This window comes from Capra hircus, chromosome 19 (genome assembly GCF_001704415.2).
Source record: "Capra hircus breed San Clemente chromosome 19, ASM170441v1, whole genome shotgun sequence".
NCBI lineage: Eukaryota > Metazoa > Chordata > Mammalia > Artiodactyla > Bovidae > Capra > Capra hircus.
In genome coordinates this window covers 50,484,776-50,505,055 of record NC_030826.1, presented here as the reverse complement: position 1 = coordinate 50,505,055, position 20,280 = coordinate 50,484,776, and the positions used below count along the sequence as shown (strand labels likewise).

General features: G+C 58.3%; 2 protein-coding genes across 4 annotated transcripts; both read left to right on the top strand.

The window, feature by feature from the left end:
* On the top strand, window positions 151-13,576 carry HGS (hepatocyte growth factor-regulated tyrosine kinase substrate). Of its 3 annotated transcripts, none has more exons than XM_018063589.1 (22): window positions 151-284; window positions 1,722-1,806; window positions 2,138-2,213; window positions 2,591-2,683; window positions 4,251-4,374; window positions 5,682-5,734; window positions 6,130-6,198; window positions 6,850-6,974; window positions 8,016-8,094; window positions 8,161-8,259; window positions 8,348-8,443; window positions 9,058-9,096; window positions 9,174-9,314; window positions 9,407-9,466; window positions 9,938-10,145; window positions 10,524-10,696; window positions 10,782-10,922; window positions 11,005-11,182; window positions 11,860-11,993; window positions 12,069-12,188; window positions 12,368-12,457; window positions 12,890-13,576. In XM_018063589.1, exons 1-22 carry the CDS (start codon window positions 248-250, stop codon window positions 12,998-13,000), a joined length of 2,331 nt encoding a protein of 776 aa, XP_017919078.1. In that variant the 5' UTR covers window positions 151-247; the 3' UTR covers window positions 13,001-13,576. The 3 variants fall into 3 exon arrangements, with proteins under 3 accessions (XP_017919078.1, XP_017919077.1, XP_017919079.1); XM_018063588.1 differs by having other exon boundaries at window positions 9,935-10,145; XM_018063590.1 differs by lacking the exon at window positions 9,407-9,466 and having other exon boundaries at window positions 9,935-10,145.
* MRPL12 (mitochondrial ribosomal protein L12) lies at window positions 14,940-19,068 on the top strand. Its single transcript, XM_005694063.3, has 5 exons — window positions 14,940-15,142; window positions 15,757-15,943; window positions 16,117-16,200; window positions 18,235-18,369; window positions 18,467-19,068. The coding sequence occupies exons 1-5, from the start codon at window positions 15,069-15,071 to the stop codon at window positions 18,581-18,583; spliced, it is 597 nt and encodes a 198-aa protein (XP_005694120.1). The 5' UTR covers window positions 14,940-15,068; the 3' UTR covers window positions 18,584-19,068.

The following is a 20,280-nucleotide window of genomic DNA, read 5'->3' as shown; positions in this document are numbered from 1 at the left end:
CCGCTCTCATTGGATAGACTCCGCCGCCGGGGAGCTCATTGGCTCCCGACATTGACCGTCTCAGTAGGCGCCGTTTAATTGGCGCCCAGCGTCTGGGGCGAGTGGAAAGACCCGCCTCCCCACGGCTCGCGGGCTGGCCGGCGACGTGCGCGTGCGCGCGTCTGAGAGGCAGGCGGAAGCGGAAGTCGGGGGCGCGCCGGCCAGCAGTGGGGTTCTCCGCGGCGTCAGGTTGGGGTCCCTGGTCGCCATGGGGCGCGGCAGTGGCACCTTCGAGCGTCTCCTAGGTAACGCTGCCCCCGCTCCCTGGTGGGAAAGACCCCCGCCCCCAGTGCTTCCGGGCGACCGCCGCGCGACTCGGGCCCTGGGCGGGCGCGCAGGCGACATAAGGCCCGGCGGTCCCGGGCGCAGGGCCTGGCGCCGACCGATTGAGTGAGGGTCCGCGCAGGAGACCGGCCAGGAGCTTGGGGAAGTAACTACCAGCGTCTGGCCAAGCGGGCCTCACGTCCTGAGTTACGAGAATGGATGACTCAGTGAAATAGTAAAGTCTCAGTAGACCCTCTCTCCCCGCCAAAAACCTAGGTTGCGTGGGATTTGGGAATTCTGACCCATACGTGGGCCCCAAGGGTGGAGCCGGCAGTGTCTTCCCTGGGACCTGCCAGCCCTTCGGAGCGCTGTTTCCCCAGGGATCCAGACCTGCGCCGTATGTCCCCACTGGGCTCCGAAAAGAAGCGCCGGGGCTAAGAAGGCGTTTCCTCTGTTGGGGTGGATAGCTGATCTTTCTGAACCTCCTGGAAGTCACAGGATTTAGGAAGGAAAATCAATGTTTATGGACAAGCTCACTCTCCTTCAGGAAACTGTTCTGTGTTTGGGACAGGCGCTCTGGGTAGTGGAATGGTCAGCCTGAACCTGGCCTCCTTTTTCCTCAAACGCGATTTCGGAGGGACCTCAGATGAGGCCTCTTCGTTGCTCGTTGAATTATCTGGGCTGAGGAACTCAGCTCATGAGATGGTTCAGCCCTTCAGCGATCAATCCAGGAGTCACTGTCATATCCTTTTTGATCTTCGGCATGACTCCAGGGACCATGGTTTTGACTGAACTGGGAGAGCAGCCCCTGAGCTGCTCATTTGTGTGTCTGAGGCCACAGTGACGCAGACTAGAGGTGGTCATTGGGGAATATTCCTTGGCAGGTCAATCCTGTCTGCACTCCACAAAACACTTGAGGCAGAGGACTGGGGTCTCTGCTGTATGTCCCTCCAGCAGTGCCACAGCTGAGAGCTAAAGAAACAGGCTAAGCTTCTGAAAACCAGGGACTCTGAGGGATGAGGCAACAGAGCTTAGTGTTGACTTCTGGTTCCACCCCAGCAAGCTGTGTGATTTCAGGCCTAGTGACTTTACCTCTCTTCATTTCTCACCTAGTTTCTTTGTCCGCAGAGAGGGTGGAAATATCCCCTAATATTTAAGGTTTGTGTGAGAGTTGAGTGAGTTCGCGTAAAGTGTTTGGAACAGCACTTGTGTGTAAAAAGCCCGCGATGTCTTTCAGGAAGGACAGTGCTTTCCACGGTTATTGTCAGGTGTCAGGAGGATGGTCACGTAGTTTTCTGTTTGGTCCAGATGTCTAAAATGGGAAGGGGGCAGTTCCTCCTGCCTGTTTCTGAGCTGGGGATCCAGCTAGGGGATCACCCAGCAGGATGAGCCCCTGTAATGGTGTGTTTCTGCCTTAGACAAAGCAACCAGCCAGCTTCTTCTGGAGACTGACTGGGAGTCCATCCTCCAGATCTGTGACCTGATCCGCCAGGGGGACACACAGTAAGTGCACCCTCGGGAGCAGGGGGGTGGCCGTACCGTGGACTGGGATTGCTTGGTGCCCACTCATCTTCCAAGATCCTGCCCTGATGAAAGCTGAGCATGTTAGGCCCCGATGGAGTACTGTGTGGTCTGTATGCTATGGCTCTTGAGATCTCAGGACAGTAAAAGGACTTTTTCTATACAGTTTGGGAGTGCATGGTTACCTGGACGTTTGCCTAGGGGGTCTCAAGAACCAGATGGCCAATGGGCTTTTCCTCAGTCTTAGAAGCTGTTCTCTTCTTCTTTCTTTTTTTCCTCTGTTTGCTTTTACCAATGCCTTTTTTTCTGTCAGGGCAAAATATGCAGTGAGTTCCATCAAGAAGAAAGTTAATGATAAGAATCCCCACGTGGCCTTGTACGCCCTAGAGGTAATCAGACCCTGTACTCCAGTCGGCCCTGGTCGGGGTGGCCGTGATGGGCGCACTGCCAACAGTGGAGGCACCAGGGACAGAGGGCTGGGCTGGGCTGGAGCAGTGCTTCCACTCTTCCACCTGAGACTGACACGTGTATGCCCTGAGGTTGACTCCAGTGTCTGTCCTTGGTGATAAAACATGGAGTTAAAAGGAGCAGGTGTAGCCCTGGATGCTGCTAGCCTTGGAGACTGCTCTGTGGGCTTTCCTATCCAGCTGGGTGGTCTGAGGGCCCTGTTGAGGCCCACCTTCTTGTGGGGAAGGTGGACCTGTCCAGGAGGGAGAGTTCCTGCCCTGACCTGCAGCTTAAGTCTTCCCCTCCCTGGGGTCTGCAGGTCATGGAGTCTGTGGTCAAGAATTGCGGCCAGACAGTCCATGATGAGGTGGCGAACAAGCAGACCATGGAGGAGCTGAAGGAGCTGCTGAAGGTGGGTGCTCTTCAGGGAGCAGAGAGGCCCATGTGGGGGTGCGCCACCCCAAGGGCTTCTTGGGGCTTTGCTGGCACCTGTGTCAGGAACAGTGCCGAGGGCTGGAGGGCAAGTGTTTGTGATCCCTGCCTGGAGAGGTCAGGCCTTCCCAGAAGGTAGGCAGGGCTGCATCTGGGAGTGCGGAGAAGACCCCGCTCCTCTTGCAAGGTGAGGAAAACTTCCTGGAGGGCAGGAGCTGAGTCTGAAGGGTGGGGGATGCTCACTGAGTAGCAGAGGTGGGGAGGAACAGTGTCGTGTGGCCATGGCAGAGCGTGTGAGTGGAGACCTGGGGTCCCCAAGAGACTCGCACAGAGCAGGGAGGCACGTGAGTTTGATGTGTTTGTGGAGGCAGAGCTGGGGAACAGCAACAGAGAAGGGATGCCAGAACCCGGCCCCTGCCCCACCCGCCAAGGCAGAGGAGGGAGGTCCTCCAGGGCCTCAAGGGGTCATCCGAGCAGGGCAGGTTCGCTGCCCACCTATAGGGATTGTGATGTGGGCAGTGACACCAGGGGGTTGTATGATGTAGAGTGGGTGGTACAGCCATTCTTAGAGGTGAAGGGCATCCCATAGAGCTGAGGCCGCCCTAGGTGGCAACCTAGGAGCACAGCTCCGGCACCAACTCCACCGCCACTGTGACCTGGGCCTGTTGGGCGCCTGTGGGCCTCGCACCCTGGAGCCCATCTGAGGCTGAGCTGACAGCAGGACTTTTCCAAGCCCTGACTGGAGGCCTGGCCAGCCCCTCCTCTGTCCTGGGTGACAGAAGAATAATTAGAACCTGCCCTCTTTGTGTGGGCATGATCGTGTCCTGTTCTCACAGCACGGGGTCTGAGTCCTTGGAGGGCTGGGGCTACCTGGAGAGGGGCCCACTGACTGGACCCAGATTACAAAAAAGAGCAGGAACTCTGGCATGTGAGCTGTGGTGGGTGTTTCCTCGAAGCCGCTTTCTCAGCCCATTGTCCTGAGCATTGTGTGTGTACATCATCAAGAGAGCTTTAGAAGTGGGATTGGTTGTGCTTTAATCTGCAGGAGGTGGTGGCCTTGTATGTGGGGAACTTTCTGGAGCCATTCATCCCCTGTCTGGGCTGCCTATGACTGGAAGGAGGGAGCTGGTTGACTGTGCATCTGCACCTTCAGCCCAGGCTCGGTTGGCTCTGCCTGTTGGTGGCTGGCCTTAGCCAGCCCCAGAGTGGGTCTCAGGCTGAGGGGCTCCCTAGGTAGTCAGGGTCCTGTAGAGCACAGGGGTGAGATGGGGAGAGACAGGTGGTGATGAGACAGTAGGGGTGGGAGAGCCTTCACTTGAGGGATTCCCCAGGTTCTCTAGGTGTTTAGAGACCAGTGCAGGCCCTTAGTTGACAGACAGGGGGAATGGATTTGTCTTTGGGGATGGGGTTCCTGGAGGAGGCCTGGATCTGGAGAGTGGCTCCCTGCATGGCCCCGTCTCCATTTGGAGTCTGCCAGTTGCTTCCTTGTTCTGGGATATCTCTTTGGCACCTCCATCTCCTCATCTTCCTTCTTCCCTTGCCTACAGAGGCAGGTGGAAGTAAACGTCCGGAACAAGATCCTATACCTGATTCAGGCCTGGGCACATGCCTTCCGGAATGAGCCCAAGTACAAGGTGGTCCAGGACACGTACCAGATCATGAAGGTGGAAGGTGAGTCATGGGGGTGGTAGCAAGAGGGTCCAGTCCCGGGCTTGGGATGCACCATCAGGAGTTGAGGGGCTGCCCTGCACCAGGTTGGCCCAAGGGAGGCTGTGCTGGGGACGGCACTGTGCTCTGAGTCCAGTGGACTTGGAGAGTCTTAAGCGGGGCTGTGGCAGCTGAGGCAGGCTTCTTCAGGCCCAGTGTGTGTGCCTCCCTGTTGCTGTGCCTGTGGAGAGATGTTGGGGTTCTGGCAAGGAGAGCGGTGGATTCAGGCCATGTTTGGAAGATTTCCTGGTGCTCCCACCTGGTGTGGGTGAGAGGGCAGGCTGGGTCCTCTCCCACCTGTGCCGCACGGCGGGGCCAGGTCTTCTAACCCCAAGATGAGCCACAGAGTGGGAGCAAGGGCACTGCCTGTTGGTTGCAGGGTGAGCAGGACTGTGCAGACACTATGTGATGAAGGACCATCCAGGTCAATAAGCTGGTATCAGACTCTCAATTCCTGAACTTCAGAAATGAGAGAGAACATCCAGAGTTTACGGAGGGAATTTCCAGGCAGTCCACTGGTTAAGATTCTGGACTTTCGCTGTCAGGGACCCAGATTTGATCTCTGGTTATGCTTCCCTGGTGGCTCAGAGGTTAAAGCATATGCCACCAATGCAGGAGACCCGGGTTCCATCCCTGGGTCGAAGATCCCCTGGAGAAGGAAATGGCAACCCACTCCAGTATTTGTGCCTGGAGAATCCCATGGACTGAGGAGCCCCAGGCTGCAGTCCACGGGGTCACAAACAGTCGGACACGACTCAGTGACTTTACTTACTTTGGGGAACTAAATCCCACAAGTCACACAGCATGGCCAAAAAAAAAAAAAAACCAACCAAAAAACAAAGACTTACGGGATTTCAACAGGTCCATGGCTCAAAAGAAAAGGCTCTGGTTTAAAAGCTCTGGGAAGTGTGGTTGGCTGGAATGCAGGCCAGGAGCCAGACGGGAGGCCCAGGAAAGACCGGCGAGGCCTTGATGTGGTGGGAGCAAGGCTTGGCTCTGTGTGTGGTCCCCAGGACTGAGCAGCCACGTGGAGCCACCCCAGCTGTGGGGCAGGCTGGCTGAGCTGCGCCCCAAGACGCCCTTGTGCAGTGTGAGGTCACTGTGCCTGCCGCCTCAGGCTCTGGGCCTCTTCTGTCTGCTCGGGGAGGCAGACGCCAAGAACTGGGATGTGACTGCTGGAGGCCTTAGGGCTGATGGGGAAGGACAGGTGAGGCTGAGGGCCTCACACACCAGGGCAGCATTCAGTGGTAACAGGGGCCTCCTTTTTCCAGGACACGTCTTCCCAGAGTTCAAGGAGAGCGATGCCATGTTTGCTGCGGAGAGAGTGAGTTCACGGGGCGCTGGGTCCAGGAGTTAGGCTGCTTGCGGGAGGCAGAAGGGAGACCCTGGGATCTGGGCTTGTTGGGAGCAGGTGAGCTGCTAATTGACCTCAACATGAGAATGCCCTTTAAGTAGAGTATGCAGCTTTGTCTGCAGGTTGAGAAAGGAACCTGGTTGAAGGTGCCTTAGGGCTGTGGTTCCCAGTTAAATACTTCCATGTCCCCGAAGCTGTGGGAAGTCTTGCAGTTAGGTCTTTAGAAAGAAAAGAAGACCATTTTGGAGGGAGATCCTTCCTCGAGTCATGTCTGCAGTGGGTTGGCTGCAGTCCCTGCACCCCTTGTGGAAAGCGGGGTGGCCAGGGAGGGAAGGGGCATGTGACCGGACTCTGCCCATCCCCAGGCCCCTGACTGGGTGGATGCCGAGGAGTGCCACCGGTGCCGGGTGCAGTTTGGGGTTATGACCCGCAAGGTGAGTGTGCCTGCCTCAGGGAGGGCCCCAGCTCCCCGCCTGGCTGGGACAGACCCCAAGCCTCACACTGTCATCCCAAGGCCACTGTGCGCACAGCAGGCCCTTTCTCTCTGGACTGGGACCTGGCAGCGTGGGGAGTGAGGTCATCTGGGGTCTGTATCCAATGGTCAGTGTCCTCAGGCAAAGTTCAGGCAAGGCTGCACTCCTGGGGAATGCAAGCATCCCATGCCCAGGGGTTTGGGTCTGCGTTGCCTCGGCCCGTAGCCCCCTGGCTGAGTCTCCTCAGCTGACTTGACTTGTCCGGCTTGGACCCTCCTGCTCACTGAAGCCGTGGCCAAGGCTGGGGCCTGGGACATCTGAGCAGACTCCCCAGACTCAATGTCCAGCAAAACTTACTTATTAGGACAGCTCATGTGTTCTTTTGTGAACTTTTTTTGTTAATTTGACTACTTTTCCTCAAAGTGGAGGCTATAATTGAGAGCTTGTGAGTGTGCCCTGTTCCCCCAGATCCTTTGTGGCCTCCCAGGCTCACCTTCTGCCCACCCCAACCTGGGAGGCCCAGCCTGGCACTTCCTGCAGCAGGCGGTGCTGGGCAGGTGGTGGTCGTGAAGAGTGGCTGACCAGGCCTCCCTGACCCACCCTGTGTCACAGCACCACTGCCGGGCGTGTGGCCAGATCTTCTGCGGCAAGTGCTCTTCCAAGTACTCCACCATCCCCAAGTTCGGCATCGAGAAGGAGGTGCGGGTGTGTGAGCCCTGCTATGAGCAGCTGAACAAGTGAGTCCCCGGGACACTGGAGCTAGGGCAGTGCCAGGCAGGGCCCCTAGGTCTGAGTCCTGCTGGCCAGTTGCTCGGGTTTGTTTATTAAGTGTTGGGAGAAGAGACACAGGAGTTGCCTGGAGACCCTCACCCCACGACAATTGCCTTTCTGCAGCCCCATTGACTCTGTCACACACACACACCCTCACCCCACGCGTGTGCACACACACACACAGGCCCTCACCCCACGACAATGAATTGCCTTTCTGCAGCCCCATTGATTCTATCTTTCTCTCACATACACACATATACACAAACACACCCCAGGCTTGTGTGCCCACACACACCTTGTATCCTGAACCAGTCAAGAGTGAGCCGCAGGCACCCTGTCCCTCTCCCCTCCACTCCCATGCGTGCCTCCCAAGGGGAACTTTTCCCACGAGCCTGCTGGTAGCTGTCGAGTTGGGGCATTTGGCATCAGTGTGGTTAGTCCCTGTTCAGGGTTCCCAAGTCCCAGTAACGTCCCATGATGGTTCGGTCCTGTTAGGACCCAGCCACCTCCTCAGCTCTCTAACCTGGTAAGTTTCAGCGTCTTTTTCTTTTGTGACAAGGACATCACTGAGGGGCCAAGGCTGTTTGAGGCACATCTCTAGGTTTGGGTCCGGGGTCTCCCTGTGGTGACAGTCAGGCTCTGTGTGGCTGGCCCAGGAGCCCATGTTGTCCATCTTCCCAGCATCAGTGATAGGATCTGATCTCCTGGGAAAGTGGTATCTGTAGGCCACTCCACTGGGAAGTCTTTTCTGTGGAAAGCGACAGCGTGGCAGGTGTTTGAGCCCCATTTCCAGGAAAGGAGCTGTCGTTTAGGCCAGTGACTTGCCCAGGGCCCTGCAGCCCAGAGGTGACAACTGGTTCGTGGGTCCAGCTTTTCTCTGGAGTGTGGTCTGTGGAACCCCCATCTTCCGTCCCTAAGGATGTCAGAGGGGAGCCCCAGGCTGTTTCCAAGAACACATGGGGGTGGGATACAGCGCCCAGTGACACATGGCATCCTGTCTCCTCCAGGAAAGCGGAGGGAAAAGCGGCCTCGACGACGGAGCTGCCCCCGGAGTACCTGACCAGCCCGCTGTCTCAGCAGTCGCAGGTACTGCCCGGGCCTCTGGGGGTGCCTTGACCCTTGGCTCCGCTAACCCTGTCCTGTCATCCTCAGCTGCCCCCCAAAAGGGATGAGACAGCCCTGCAGGAAGAGGAGGAGCTACAGCTGGCCCTGGCCCTGTCTCAGTCGGAGGCCGAGGAGAAGGAGCGGATGGTGAGCGGGGGGCAGCCTTGCTGAGTCTGGGGGTGCTCAGGAAAGTGCGGCATGCCCCTCGGACACCCTCCTCCTGGTCATCCCGCAGAGGCAGAAGTCGGCCTATACTGCGTACCCCAAGGCAGAACCCACACCCGTGGCCTCCTCAGCGCCCCCAGCCAGCAGCCTGTATTCTTCGCCTGTGGTGAGCCTGCCCTTCAGCTCAGCCCCAGTGGCTTAGACCCCCTTCCTGTGGGATGGGGGGGTAGGTGATTGTGCCTCAGCAGGGATGCTTGAGTCTCCTGGGCAGGGGCAGGGACAGCCTGGTGCCCACAGGTCTCAGCTCCCTGGTCAGGACCCCGGTGGAGCAGAGGACACTGCAAGGGCTGGAGGCCTCACCGTCGAGACCCCGGTGTCTTCCATACCCCACCCCCGAGCGGGAGGAGCTGGGGACACCTTGGGTCAAAGGTGCTCTGTTTTTCTAGCCTCCTGTGAGGCCGTCACAGGTCTGTTTGCTGGAGGTGGACCGAGTTCTTTCTGTAAAAAGGAGGAAGGTGGCAGGTGGGGCAGAGGTTTAGAAAGTCATTTGCAAACCCTGCAGGGCACTGTGGGTGGAGCTGAGAGAAGCCCTGCCAGTTGCCCACCCGACCCTGTGTTCTGTGGGAGGGCTGGTGGGGCAGCACCCTGCATCCCATCTACGGTTACGGAGCCCCTTGGAGCTTGGACAGGCTTTGGCCAGTCTGCAGGGTCCACTCATGGCTATATCATCCAGGCCTCTGCTCCGGCCTGTGGCCTATCATATCCACCATGTCTCCCCAGAACTCGTCGGCGCCTCTGGCTGAGGACATCGACCCTGAGGTGAGGATACCCCAAGTGTGGTGCTTTCACCTCGCTGCCTCCCGGCCCTTGGGAGTGACCCCCTCTTGCCTGTGCAGCTTGCGCGGTACCTGAACCGGAACTACTGGGAGAAGAAGCAGGAGGAGGCTCGGAAGAGTCCCACGCCGTCTGCGCCAGTGCCTCTGACAGAGCCCACGGCCCAGCCTGCGGAGGGACACGCAATCCCTGCCAACGTGGAGGTAAGGGGCCACTCTGTCTTCGGACTGTGGTCCCTTGGGAGAGGGAGACGAGGATAGGCAGAGATGGAGTCTCACTGTCTGGTCTTTTCCAGACTTCCCTCGCAGAGACAGACCCTCAGGCTGTAACTGCAGCCGGAGCTGCCTTTAGTGAGGTAAGCCATGACTCCCTCCTCGAGCTGGGGCAGACTTGGCCTCCCAGAGTGCAGAGCACCAGACTCACGGTGACCTCCCAGAGGTGGGCTGTTGTCACTTACAGCTCTCCATTGAACGTCTCTGGGTTGGCTGTAGGCTCTGCTCAGCTCCTTGCTGTCTACCCCAAACAGGCTGGAATATTCTGGGGCTCTGCTCTTTGGTGCCCAGTGGAGTAAGAGGCCAGGGCCAGGACAGCTTCGTCTTGGCCACGCTGTGCCTGTGGGCAAAAGCCAAGCCTCCCTGGGCCTCCGTTTCCTCCCTTATGAACTGGGTGCTGAGGGCACCTCTCGCAGACCCCCCAGGAGGACCCAGTCAGTCGTGCAGCAAGCTCAGAGCTCAGCACCTGGCTCAGCCGGACAGAGGGACCCTGTCCCAACTCGGGCTGGGGGTGTGGGAGGTGCTCAGGCAGACTCCCTGTGCCCTGGCAGCAGTACCAGAATGGGGAGTCGGAGGAGAGCCACGCACAGTTCTTGAAGGCCCTGCAGAACGCCGTCACCACCTTCGTCAACCGCATGAAGAGCAACCACGTGCGGGGCCGCAGCATCACCAACGACTCGGCCGTGCTGTCCCTCTTCCAGTCCATCAACACCATGCACCCCCAGCTGCTAGAGCTGCTCAACCAGCTGGATGAGCGCAGGCGTATGTGCCACGCGCACCCTCCCAGATGGCCCTCCAGGCTTCAGGGGCTCCCATCAGGGGCCTGCCACACCTGCTAGGGGCAGTGGGTACCTACTGGGCCAGGCATTATCGCGCCTGGGGTGGTGTGGGCAGGGCTGCCGCGAGGGACCTTGGGCTCTGCATGAGGGAGTCCCAGTGGCAGGTGTCCCACTGAGCACAGTGAGCTGGAGGGAGTGTGTATGTGTGCCCATACCTGTGCATGTGCGTCCACCCGCCCTGGATCCCCTATGCCAGCTGCACCCTGCCATTTCCCAGACCGGGCTGGGCAGCAGTGCCTACTGCTGGGCAGCTCGTGTTCCAGCCAATGCCAAGGCCCCCCAGCTCACCCCTTCCCCACAGTGTACTACGAGGGACTGCAGGACAAGCTGGCGCAGATTCGTGACGCCCGGGGGGCGCTCAGCGCCCTGCGGGAGGAGCACCGGGAGAAGCTTCGCCGCGCAGCCGAGGAGGCCGAGCGCCAGCGCCAGATCCAGCTGGCCCAGAAGCTGGAGATCATGCGGCAGAAGAAGCAGGTGTGGTGGTGGCGGCCCGCCTGGCCGTGGGGGGTGGGGGCGGTGGGAGCCTGCCCGGCCCTGATGCCTGCCTCGCGGCCCACAGGAATACCTGGAGGTGCAGCGGCAGCTGGCCATCCAGCGCCTGCAGGAGCAAGAGAAGGAGCGGCAGATGCGCCTGGAGCAGCAGAAGCAGACCATCCAGATGCGGGCCCAGATGCCAGCTTTCTCCCTGCCCTACGCCCAGGCATGCACCCACCACACGCCCCGGTCCCTCTGGGCACCCTGGTGACGGACAAGTGCCCTGAAAGCGGTCTCTCTGTCTCCAGCTCCAGGCAGTGCCTACGGCGGGGGGCGTGCTGTACCAGCCCTCCGGCCCGGCGAGCTTCGCGGGCACCTTCAGCCCGGCCGGCTCGGTGGAGGGCTCGCCCATGCACACCATGTACATGAGTCAGCCGGCCCCGGCTGCCAGCGGCCCCTACCCCAGCATGCCAGCGGCCGCAGCAGGTAATGGAGTGGGCTGGGGCAGGAGGGTTGGGGGGCCAACAGCCAAGACAAACCCCAGACCAGTACTACCCTTTCCTTCTTTTGTTGTTTTGGTGTGATCACAAACTTACAGAACAGTCAGCAGAGCAGTACACAGCATTTTTCAGATTCACACTCTCTCCCCACATTCAACCCACACTCACTCTCTTCTGACCCAATTTAGGGGGAGTGGCGGGTATGACACCCTTTACTACTAGAGGCCTCTGTGTTTGCTAGACCAGGATGCACCGCAGGGCCTGGGCACAGGCACCAGACGAGGAGCCCGGAGGCCCTGGTGTGACTGCATCCGCGGCTGGCTCGTGCTCACACGGCCCCAGGGCCTCACCTGTGCCAACAGGAAACCCGCCCCCTGTTTAGCTGTCCTCCCTCTTAGAATGTTCTGTGGGCTTCTGTGACACTGACTTCCCAAAGACCGCTGGCCTGTCGTCTTGCAAACCACCTCTCATTTGGGCTGTGACTGGTCTTCTGAGAGTGTGACGTTCTGTGGGTCCTTTCCTGTCTTTGTTGATTTCACTTACTATTATTTTGTGAGAATGTGAAACAAACTTATTTCTCTAAGTCACAAGGAAAAGGGAAACTCAAACCCCTGTCCCTTACCCCATCCTCAGAGTTCTGAGCTCTCTCCTCTTTGCCTGCAGACCCCAGCATGGTGAGCGCTTACATGTACCCAGCAGGGGCGGCTGGCGCACAGGCAGCCCCGCAGGGCCCCACAGGGCCCCCCACCAGCCCAGCCTACTCATCATACCAGCCTACTCCCACGCAGGGCTATCAGGTAGGTGGGGAGGCTGCCCCTTCCCTACAAGGCCCCTAGGCCCAACTGTCTCCCATCGCCCTCTCTCCTCCACAGAATGTGGCCTCCCAGGCCCCACAGAGCCTCCCAGCCATCTCCCAGCCCCCACAGTCTGGTACGATGGGCTACATGGGGAGCCAGTCAGTGTCCATGGGCTACCAGCCTTACAGCATGCAGGTGAGAGGCTGTCGGGGGGCCTCAGATGGGAGGAGCAGGGCCTTTGGGGGTGGGAGCGTGCTGGGCAGGCTCCACGCTCTGCCCACTGCCCCACGTCCCCTCCACTGCCTCTCTACTGGTTGGCATTTACCCGGTTACAGAGCTGCTTTCTTAGCATGGGGCTGTTTCATTGTCCACAGAATCTGATGCCGACCCTCCCCGGCCAAGACGCGCCTCTGCCGCCCCCACAGCAACCCTATATCTCAGGGCAGCAGCCCGTGTACCAGCAGGTGAGCCTCTCCTGGGACCACTGTGGGTCATGACGGGACAGGCTTCACTGTGGACCCCTCGTCTGCAGTGGAGCTGTCCTGGGAAGTGCGGCTGGCGTGGGCCAGGATTGCTGCTCTTCAGGCAGGACCAGGACAGACATGTAGCAATAGCTGTTGGGTGTCAAAATCATATGTTTACTTAAAAGCCCAAGGTCCCATCTACTCAGCTCCAGAGACATGAATCTGGAATGCATGGGGAGTGGGCTCTGCTGGGGACAGGAAGAGGACAGGGAGTTCATGATGACTGGAGGAAGGGAAGGGGAGCATGGGCTTGAGGGGCCTAAATATCGGGCCAGGCTGGTTTGTGCAGTGTTGGAGAGGAGCTAGTAGAGGATGGGGAGGCTGGGGCCTAGAGAGGGAAGACAGACCACTGGCCTGTGTGTCCTCCCACAGATGGCGCCCTCCAGCGGCCCTCCTCAGCAGCAGCCCCCAGTGGCCCAGCAGCCCCCAGCACAGGGCCCGCCGGCACAGGGCAGCGAAGCCCAGCTCATCTCGTTTGACTGACCCTGGCTGGGAGCTCCCCATCTAGAGTAACACTACGGTTCTCCAAAACTGCCGCCTCCATCTCTAACTAGCGTGGTCCTCCTGCCTCGCGCTCTCCCCTCTGCGTGGGCGGGGTGGCCCTTCACTCCGGCCCTCCTCCATCTTTGTCCTTGCCTGCCAGCTCCTGGTCCCTCTAGGCCCCATCCTTGTCTCTGGCTCCTTAAGTTCATGTCTGACTCCTTTCCCCAGGGCTGGGCCTCGGGGAGGAGGGTGGAAGGGAAGGACCTTCCCTGAGAGGAAGCCCCCAGCCCAGTATGTCAGGTTCTGTGAGGTCTGGCCAGAGTGGGGTCTCTGCCCCACACAGCTCATGCCCTCCCATCCCCACCTGGGAGACGTTGAGGCCATGGTCTGTGACTAGCGTGAGTGCTCCCCAGAGTTCTCCAGCATGGCCCCCCAGGCTGTCAGCAGGGATGCTCTTGGCCCTCACAGGAAGGGTGGGGCCTGTCTCCAGCTTCTCTGCTTCTGAGCTGCCATCTTATCCAGTGCCCTGAGTAGATGGAATGGAACAACGATAATAAAAATGTCTTTCAACAAGTATCAGGGTGTCTGCTCAGAGGGAAAGTGCTGGGCAGCTGTTTCAGTTCTGGGTGGGTGTGTGGGTGCCTCCTCACAGGCCAGCTGCCCCTTGCCCCAGGCCTACCTCCACAGTAGTCTCAATTGGTGCACGCTACTCAGCCTTGAGATCGGTTGTCTTCCTCCCTGAGATTGAGCACCAAAGACCTGTGCCCTCTCCACCCAGCTGCCCTGACTCCTGGGAGAGATGTGTGGGGCCTGGGCTCTAGTCTGAGTCTGCACTGTCAGAATTGGAGCCTAGAAGAAAATGTTTATGACAACATAGACTCGTGGCCTCTCACATCCAGGGTTCAGTACATTTCATAAACTAAGTGTGCAAACCTCTTGGGTGATTCCCCTTAACTCTTCTATGAAGCAATGCAGTAGTTTAATGGGCTCAGAGCTCAGGTCAAAAACAGGCTCAGGATCACAGAGATGCTGGGCAAAGGGAAGCCCAGCCTTCTTGTACCTAAAGTTAGGATTTATCCCTGGGCTCTTAGAAAATCACCTACGGTATCTAGGACAGAAGGAGAGGGGAATGTCCCCTGCTGCATTTAAGGAGCAAAGGCCCTAGGACCCGAAGGGCTGGGGACACCCCATGTGCCAGATATTTGGGAGCTGAACTAAGAGGCAAGAGTGCAAAGGATCTGGGCAGCTGGAGACAAGAGTCCAGGCTTACAAATTCTCCCAAGGACGCCATCCTCGACCCCTTCCGGGCTCAATCACAACCCTTAGCAGACGCTGCAAGCAGAGTTTCTAGCTAGCTGCGGGTCTGGTTCAGGCGGAGGGCGGCGGCTTCGCTACTGTGGCGGCCAGGACGGAAGGACCAAATATGCTCCCGAGCTGGCCTGCAAGATATCCGTTTAGATACAGGAGACCGAGGAGAAGGCGGCCCAGAGGGCCGGGGAGCTCCCTCCCGCCAGGTGACCGCAGGCCACGGGCGGCCGTGCCCCCGGAACAGACTTTAGGAGGAATGGCACTAGGGATGCCCGGGCGTGTCCTGCGGCAGCACCAACGTCATATGCCCGGACTCTGCTGCAGGTGTCACTGGGCTGTTCAACAGGGTCAGGTCCCTGCCCGTCGTCCCTAGCGTATCGAGGGCCCAGTCCGCTTCCCCGACTCGAACGAACCCTGGCGCTGGGTCTCAGTCTTCTCTTGGCTTCATTCGCCCCTCGGCAGGTAGGGCGCAGCTCAGCCGCCGTCGGGCCACCGTCCCCTCAAAGAAGCTCTGCGCCTGCGCCGCCCGTGTCTTTTGCATAATCTCGCGGAGCGAGAGGAGGCAAGTCGAGTTGAGGCTAGAGCGTCCTCCTCCAGTTTGTATGCGCGGCTGTCCTGGAGGCTAGAGCGTACTACCCAACTTTATGCTTGGTAGTCCTGGTGGCTAGAGTGTCCTCCCCAGCTCGTCCGTCCGGTGGCCCCGGCGGCTAGAGCGTCCCGCCTACTAGGATCCGCGTGTGACCTTCTCTCCTGTGCAGCGATGCTGCCGTCGGCCACAAGCCTCTTATGGGGGCCCTGTCTCGGGCTTCGAGCCGCTGCGCTTCGCCTCGTCAGGTACTGCGGGCCGCTGAGGGCCGGGCAGGCTGATAGGATGGGGCCCTTGGCCCGGCACTGAGGGTGCACGTTGGGGCGGCTCCCGCGCTCGGGGGGCTTCCCCCGACTCGGGGAGTCCCTACGTGCTTGGTAGGCACGGGGCCCCCACTTAACGATCCCCTGACCTCACGGGCCGCCGATAGTTCTGGGGTGGCCCCGGATGACCTTGGACCGGTCCGTGCTTTTCTCCGGGCCTCAGTTTCCCCGGCAGCACAGTGGCGTGGTAGGACTCCCATGAGTTGATGTGGCGTTCTACCGCCAGGGACCGCAGGTTCTGAAAGTTTGCGTGGCAAAATGCATTCAGGTAATTGCTTTACGTCCATGGACTGGTAGAGTTCATCCAAGCCGGAAACGTCGTGGGTAGCGTGTCTGCAAACAGTTATGTGGGTTTCCAAGGCCCTTTGAAGAATGTATAAAATGGCTGGGAAATCCCTTTTGTTATCCACGCGGTCCCTGGAGTCTGAGAACCTGGGTTGGGACCAAGGAGCTAGGTCTTCTGAGCTCATGGCACCTACCTGCCTGGCCCATGTCACCTGCCTGTGCTAGGCTGACGACTCTGTTTTACTGGGGTTCAGGCAACAGGTACCTCACGTCTGCGCTGTGCGGCTTATGAGATGCAGCAGCCATCGAAGGGGGGAGGCCCTCACTGGTGCCCCCCTGGATAACGCCCCCAAGGAATACCCCCCCAAGATCCAGCAGCTGGTCCAGGACATTGCCAGCCTCACGCTGCTGGAGATCTCCGACCTCAACGAGCTCCTGAAGGTATCAGTGCTCAGGCTGGGCAAGGAGTTCTGGGGCCCCTTGCTGGGGTATTTGGGAGTTTGGTAAATTATCCAAAGTGTGCTCCATAAATGCAAGGACCTTGCCAGGCGTGTTCCTGAGCATGTCTGGGTGGAACAACCAGCTCCTGAAACTATCCTTCTTTGTCTCTGCAGAAAACACTGAAGATCCAAGATGTCGGGTTGATGCCGATGGGTGGCATGGTGCCTGGGACTGCCCCTGCCCCAGCAGCCCCAGAGGTGAGCTCAGGCCGGTGCATAAAGCGGTGTTTCTCTGGTGTCCAGCTGATATCTTGCCTGAGCTCACATGGCCAGGTTTCTCTCCTCATCCCTCATCTTGGTCCTGCGTCAACCAGGCACAGCCTGTGGGTCTGTGTGGTTTCTGGCTGTGGGCACCCCGGCACCCTCACTGGCATCTCTTCCCTGCCAAGACTGTGCAGGTTCCTGCCCATATGAAGACCATGTTTGTGGTGGAGGGGAACAGCTAAAGGCGAGGAAACAACAAAAAAAAGAATTTGTATCAAACAGAAAGGGAAAAGAGTAAGGAAGAAGCTCTTAAGGGAGGGAGAGGGTTACAGTTTTAAGAAAGGCTGCAGGGAAGGAAACTCTGAGGAAAGACTTGAGGAGCTAAGGATGAGAGTGAGGCAGAGGGATAGCAGGGCCATGGATATCTCGGACTTATCCACAAGGAGAAATAACGCAATTATTGATATGCATTTCCCAGCGTCAGAAATCATAAAGGTTTTGCCACATTTGCTTCACCTGTTCTTTGAAGCTTGAGACAGATTTCTGATCTCTTCTGCCTCATGTGTTCCACCATCCATCTCTGAAAGCACGTGTTTCCTCGTGTTACCAGGAGCTGTTTGCACAACAAATGCAATTAGCAGGGCTTCCTACCCTAGCCTCTTCAAGTTTTGCTAATAGTTCCAGACTTTTTTAAATAGTTTTTTTTATTTATTAGTCTTAGTTGCGGCACTGTTGTAGAGGCAGGAGGGCTTCGTTGCCCCAAGCCATGCGGGATCTTAGTTCCCTGACCAGGAATCAAACTCTTGTCCTCTGCATTGGAAGGCATATTCTTTAACCACTGGACCACCAGGGAAGTTCCATTTCCAGACCCTTTTTTTTAAAAAAAGTATTTAGTTTTGCTTTCGGTTGCACAGGGTCTTCGTTGCTGCTTGCAGGCTTTCTCTAGTTGTGGAGAGCGAGGGCCACTCTCCAGCTGTGGTGCTCTGGCCTCTCACTGCGGTCAGTCCTCTTGTTGGTGGAGCATAGGCTCTAGACCACGGGCTCAGTAGTTGTGGCACATGGGCATAGTTACTCCAAAGCATGTGGAATCTTCCCTGACCAGGCATCAAACCCATGTGCCCTGCATTGGCAGGCAGATTTTTATCCACTGTAGCACCAGGAACGTCCCAGACTTTCTTTAAAACAGTCACTTTACTCAAATCCAAAAGAGGTCTCTGTGTTGCATTTGGTTGTTGGGTTTCTCAAGCCTCTTAAATCTGGGTGGCTGCCCTCAACCCTCTTCCCCCAGCCATCACCTACTGAGGAAACCAGGTCAGGGGTCCTGTGGAGCTTCCCACATCCCACATGTGTCTGATAGTGCCACCAGCTTTGTCCACACTCCTTCCCACACCATGAACTGGAAGGTGACTATACAGGCTAAATATCTGGGGCCAGGAGAGAATTACTGTGTAACTTGTCTAAACTGGAGCGCTTTTAAGAATAAAGGGGGTGCTGTTCATAATTAGGCAGCACACCCAAAGTAGAACTGCCCCAGGCTGTTGGCCCATGTAGTCCCTGGTCTGGGGGTGCTGTAGTCTTCACCGCTGGAGCTCTGTCATGCCCAGTTGTCCCATTATTGGTCACCTGGTGGAGCTGAAGCTGGTCGTACATTTGTCATCAGTATGTAACCTCGGGCTTGCACTGCTTTTCTGTAGTGTTATCTGCAGAGTGCTTACGGTGTCATTTTTCCTTGTCTCAAAAGTACAATTTTTAAAGGACAAGGAAACTAGAGTGCTGGGTGGTGGGGGCAGAAGGTAGTTTTAGAGCAGCATCTGGAGAGATGGAATGGATTAGGTGAGGAGAGCACCCAGTTTGGCAGCCTAAGCCCGCTTGTCTCACTGTGACCTCCTGGCAAAATTGTACGCTTTGTCAAGCAGCCTGCCGGGGTCTTGCCTTTGGGTTGCAGGACAGGGTGGCCTGGGAATGAATTTGCTTGCTTCACCCCGTCCTTTCTCACCTTGCCACCCACTTCCTCCCTCCCTCCCCCAGGCAGCAGAAGACGACGTCCCCAAGCAAAAAGAACGGACACATTTCACTGTCCGCCTGACAGAGGCAAAGCCCGTGGACAAGGTGAAGCTGATCAAGGAGATCAAGAACTATGTCCAGGGCATCAACCTCGTCCAGGTGAGGTTCCGTGTACCGCACAGCCCTCTCCCACCGCCACTGACAGCTCTCAGGCTGACCCAGGCCCAGATTGGGTTCTGACTTTACTCTCTGGCAGGCAAAGAAGCTGGTGGAATCCCTGCCTCAGGAAATCAAAGCCAACGTGGCCAAGGCCGAGGCCGAGAAGATCAAGGCGGCCCTGGAGGCAGTGGGCGGCACTGTGGTTCTGGAGTAGCCGCCCAGGAGACTGTGGACAGGGTTCCCGGGCCCTGAGTGGGGCTCCGCCTGCTTTGCGCCCAGCACCCAGGCTCAGTGGATGGAGCAGCCTTCGAGCAGAACTGGGCATCGACACCACGAGGTCAACTCCATTCTGGGACAGACGGATGGACCTGCTGAGATGGGGAGGGAGGGGCAGCCACTGACTGTGCAGCCCCAGGGAGAAGGACTCGAATCTACCAGGAGTGTACACCCCCCCCGTGGCCGCTGGGAAAAATGCATTGTGTAGGCCCTGTGTGTGGAGTCGTGTGTGTCGGTTGGGCACCACGTGCAGCGGGCTGTCCTCTGAGGTCCCAACGCATATTTGTCCTGCTTGTGGGGGTGGCAGCTCCTGCGTGGCTGGCACTAAATCTTCACCTGGGAGCTGGTGGGGGTGCCTTTGGAACTCCTTGTCTTTAAGTGTTGGTGGTCTTTAACAGCAAATACAGACCTGGGCAGGTGAGAGTGAGGTGTGTACCATAGCTGGGGCACAGAAGGCAGGAGGGTGCGCTTTGCAAGACTACAGCAGTTGGGGGGTGTCCACTGCTCCCTTAGAGGGGCTCAGGGAGCTTTGTCATAGAGCCAGGGATTTGGTAAGAAGAGGTGACCTGGTGCCAGAGTGACGTTTACAGGTGGCAGTGATCACCCAAGCTTGCAGGCTCTGCCTAGTGCTCTCTTTTCTCCAAGGACCCTTGGCTTCCTTCTCTTGGGGAAGCGCCATCACTGGCCCATGGCAGGAGGCCCCTGGAGCTGAGGGCAGGCAGTTGCAGGGCTTTTTGAGTATCCACTCTGGGGAGGCCCATAGTTCCTGTGACTTGTGGGGACCCACCCCCTCTGGCCTGGGTCTTTAGGTCCCACCTGGAGCCCCCCCCCCCGCCTTGGTTTGTGGGACCAGAAGGGGACACTCGGTCTGGGAGTGCTACCCTCTGGGTGAGATGGCTCAGGATCGGCCCAGGAGCTGCCAGGCTCCCAGATGAAGAATCCCAGGAGAGGGGAGGCGGCCCCTTGACTGGAGAGCCCCACTAGCCAGGCCTGGGGCCCATGAAGTTAACGACTGACTGGCGGGCACCAGATCTCTGGGTGTGCCTTCACTTAGCAGAAGGGACAGCTGGCTGCCTGGGGCAAAGTGTTGGCTGCTGATCTGCTGCCGTTTCCTAGGGGCAGGGAGTGGTCCAGGCTCACCTCTCACCCAGCCCAGGCCTGTGTGGTCACACCCCACCTCCCGCCCTATGGGTGACCTTTAAAGGCCGCTTATCCTCTGAGCTCCTTCATCTTTTTCCAGGGCAGGTAGGGTGATGACATGGGCTCCCTTCACCCCACCCGCCAAGGAGGGGTCACTTTGTTCATGGTAGTATTGCTAAAGGTGTGTCTACCTGTGGGACCATCAAGCCCAACTCCTCCCGCATTGCTTAAAACAGACAGGATGCTGCCATGGTGCCCCCACCTGACCTCACAGTCCTGTCTGAAGGCACTGAAGATCCTCAGCCTCCCCTTCTCAGGCAGCCCCCTGGCCCAGGCCGCTGGACCCTTCCAGCGCCTCCTGACCTGCTCTAGCCTGTGGTAGCTCTAAGGTGTCTCAGACTTGGGAATAGGTTGGGTGTGCCACGGGGGATCACCCTGGGTCCCTGAAGCCCACTTAGCCCTTAGGCCTGGTGTTGGGAGGTGGGTCTGCTGGGC